The sequence below is a fragment of the Amphimedon queenslandica genome, unplaced genomic scaffold (assembly GCF_000090795.2).
Source record: "Amphimedon queenslandica unplaced genomic scaffold, v1.1 AMPQUscaffold_13353, whole genome shotgun sequence".
NCBI lineage: Eukaryota > Metazoa > Porifera > Demospongiae > Haplosclerida > Niphatidae > Amphimedon > Amphimedon queenslandica.
In genome coordinates, this window is record NW_003546411.1 from 1 (window position 1) to 2,500 (window position 2,500).

The 2,500-nt window shown below is 41.7% G+C and overlaps 1 protein-coding gene across 1 annotated transcript in view; it reads right to left on the reverse strand.

The window, feature by feature from the left end:
- Positions 1 to 12: 12 nt before the first annotated feature.
- LOC100638392 (serine/threonine-protein kinase BRSK2-like) overlaps positions 13 to 2,500 on the reverse strand; it is a gene marked incomplete at its 3' end in the record, with an annotated part of 8,253 nt that continues 5,765 nt past the window's right edge. Inside the window, exons 5-6 of the mRNA XM_019997777.1 lie at positions 1,175 to 1,354; positions 13 to 868 (exon numbers count right to left, since the gene is read on the reverse strand). Of these exons, the coding sequence (XP_019853336.1) occupies positions 13 to 868; positions 1,175 to 1,354 (1,036 nt within the window). The remainder of the gene's footprint in view (positions 869 to 1,174; positions 1,355 to 2,500) is intronic.

The window sequence follows — 2,500 nt, forward strand, 5'->3', positions numbered from 1 at the left end:
ATCATCACTAACAGGCTCATCAGGTTTATCTAGTTCTTCCCCATCACTAAGTTCAAGTCTTTCGTGGATTTGAAAACTCAATTCGTTAGTATCACTCAAGCTACTATCAGTTCTGGCTGAGTTGCATCTCGGCCTACCACCCCCACTGCTGCTTCTCATACGAACTGCCAGCATATCAGTGAAGCTTTCAGAGCCACTCCCCTCGGCTGGAGTGGAGGGAGTGCTCCGATATGGTAGCATCTTTCTGAGCTTATCTTTACCAAATTTTGGTAGACTATGACGCAAGTGTTTGTCATTGAATGAGCCGTCGTCACTGCTAGCACTATCAACCCTCACAAGAGGATGGAGCGCCTTGTTATAACGGATCCTTTTGCTCGAGCGTTTACGACGTCCATCATACAAGAGAGTGTGCGAGAGTGACTCCTCGTCAGAGCTATAGCCTTGACTGTGAGTAGGGGAGAGACGAGAGTAAGATAAGTGAGGGGAGGCAAGAGGGGAGGGGTGGGTCGGATGGGAACGTGGGACAGTGGACAGGTCCATTATATCATCATCATCCTCTTCATCACTGAAGTCACTCCGACTAACACTCTTTGCTAGGTTAGGGGAGCTACGGGCGGAGAGGAGGCGGCGAGACCGTGGGCTTGGTAGCGGGGACTGTGACCTCATGCCATCAACGATGACCTCGTCTGATTCACCTTCCTCCTCACAGGCTGATAAGTGTCTCATTCTTGGAGGTGGAGGTGGTAGGTCCAGTGTTGATTGACTGTCGGTCTCTGATAGTCCAGTAGAGTCCTCGGCAACACTTTGAATAGGGAATAAAGGTTTCCTTGTGTTAGTGTTTGAGACTTGCTCTCCTCCTACGCCAAGTCTGGGGGGGAAGAAGGAAAATTTAAAAGTAGCAACAATGTAAAAGACAGAGATACAGAAACTTAATACCATACACATACATGTACACGTACATGTAATTACAAAGTACAGGTAGTCAGGTACATGCAGATGTACATGTACATTATTGGTTTAAATGCTCAAATAAATGTACATGTGTAACTACATGTACTTTGTACAAGTACATGTACATGTGTATTTAGTACATGCGTAACATTATTTATAAAACTAAGAATTCATGTTTACAAACAAAAAAGAAGAGACCACATGTACTACATGTACCCTTTACCTGGGGCTGGTATAGTTAGGGTTCTGGTATGGACTCTTTGTTAAGTGGGTGGGGGAGGAAGATGAACGAGCTTTACTGGTCACTGGTTCTTCTGGTGTTGTCCGTCGTCTTGGGAGGAGGACACCAGTCTCAGCATGACCGTGGGATTTATAACTTCCTCCAGCTGGATTCAACTTTAAACTATTGAAATAAATAAACACAAGTAATTATAATAACAATGCATACATGTACATGTATGTATACAATATCCCAACTGAGTTTGACCCAAGAAAAACTGGAATAACTTTTTATAGGAATGTGGGATAAGGATGAAACTTTCACAGGTTCTTAGTCGCCCAATGCCATCACAGGATCTCAGGTCTTGGGTCTCTCAGCCCTTGGGAACCCTGAGAACCGGGTCCTCCCTATAAACCCAACGGCATACCAAAATGACGTTTTATGACAATTTATCTACGTCATAGTTTACATAAGAACAAGTGGTCGATCGCCCAAATTGATAATTCTTCTTTTTAAAAAGCTAACAGAGCAAGATCTTCTGATAATGATTGCCTGTATAAAGACTAGTTGACTCCAGCAGCTATTGTACTGCTTATCAGAACAAACAAAACCCATTTAAGAGTGCAATGTAGGCCAACTACGCAGCTGTAAAATGTCGGCCATGCTTCTATGAATATCATTATAAGACGTCATCAGTGACGTATTCTACATTTTTCAAATTCCAAGCGGCTGGTGTCAAACTCAGTTGGGATATAGTATACAATTAGATGTACTGTAAAAGTAGAGGGACTTTGGCCAAATTTCACCAAAAAATGACTAGGAGAGAATTCTCCATTTTAATTACATATCCTGATGCATATACATGTACATGTACTTATGTTGTGTAGAAATTTTAAGCTGATTCTGATCAAAATTGGATTTTTTTTTACAAATTTGAAAAGTTGCTCCAAAAGCCTTGTGGGAAAGCCCATTGTACAGATGCAAGCTTAATTTATCATTATTACTATTACTATGTACATGTAAATGTTGTACATTGTATCTTATGAGCACAAGTACAATGTATATGTATACATGTATGTACACATTTATTCATTACATGTTATTAAGTGGAGGTTGTGTAGGGACTGATATTTTCCGTGAAGTATTAGCAGTCTCTCCTCCTCCTGCCCCTCCTAGCACACTAGCACTGATCTGACAGGGAGCCACAACATGCTGTGGTGACTGTACATGAAGTTTCCGATGTCTCTCGGCTTCTGCTAGTAAGTAAAATGTTGCCGCAACACTTCCGTATGGTTTGTCTTGAACACTCCTAAGAAAATAATATAAGTA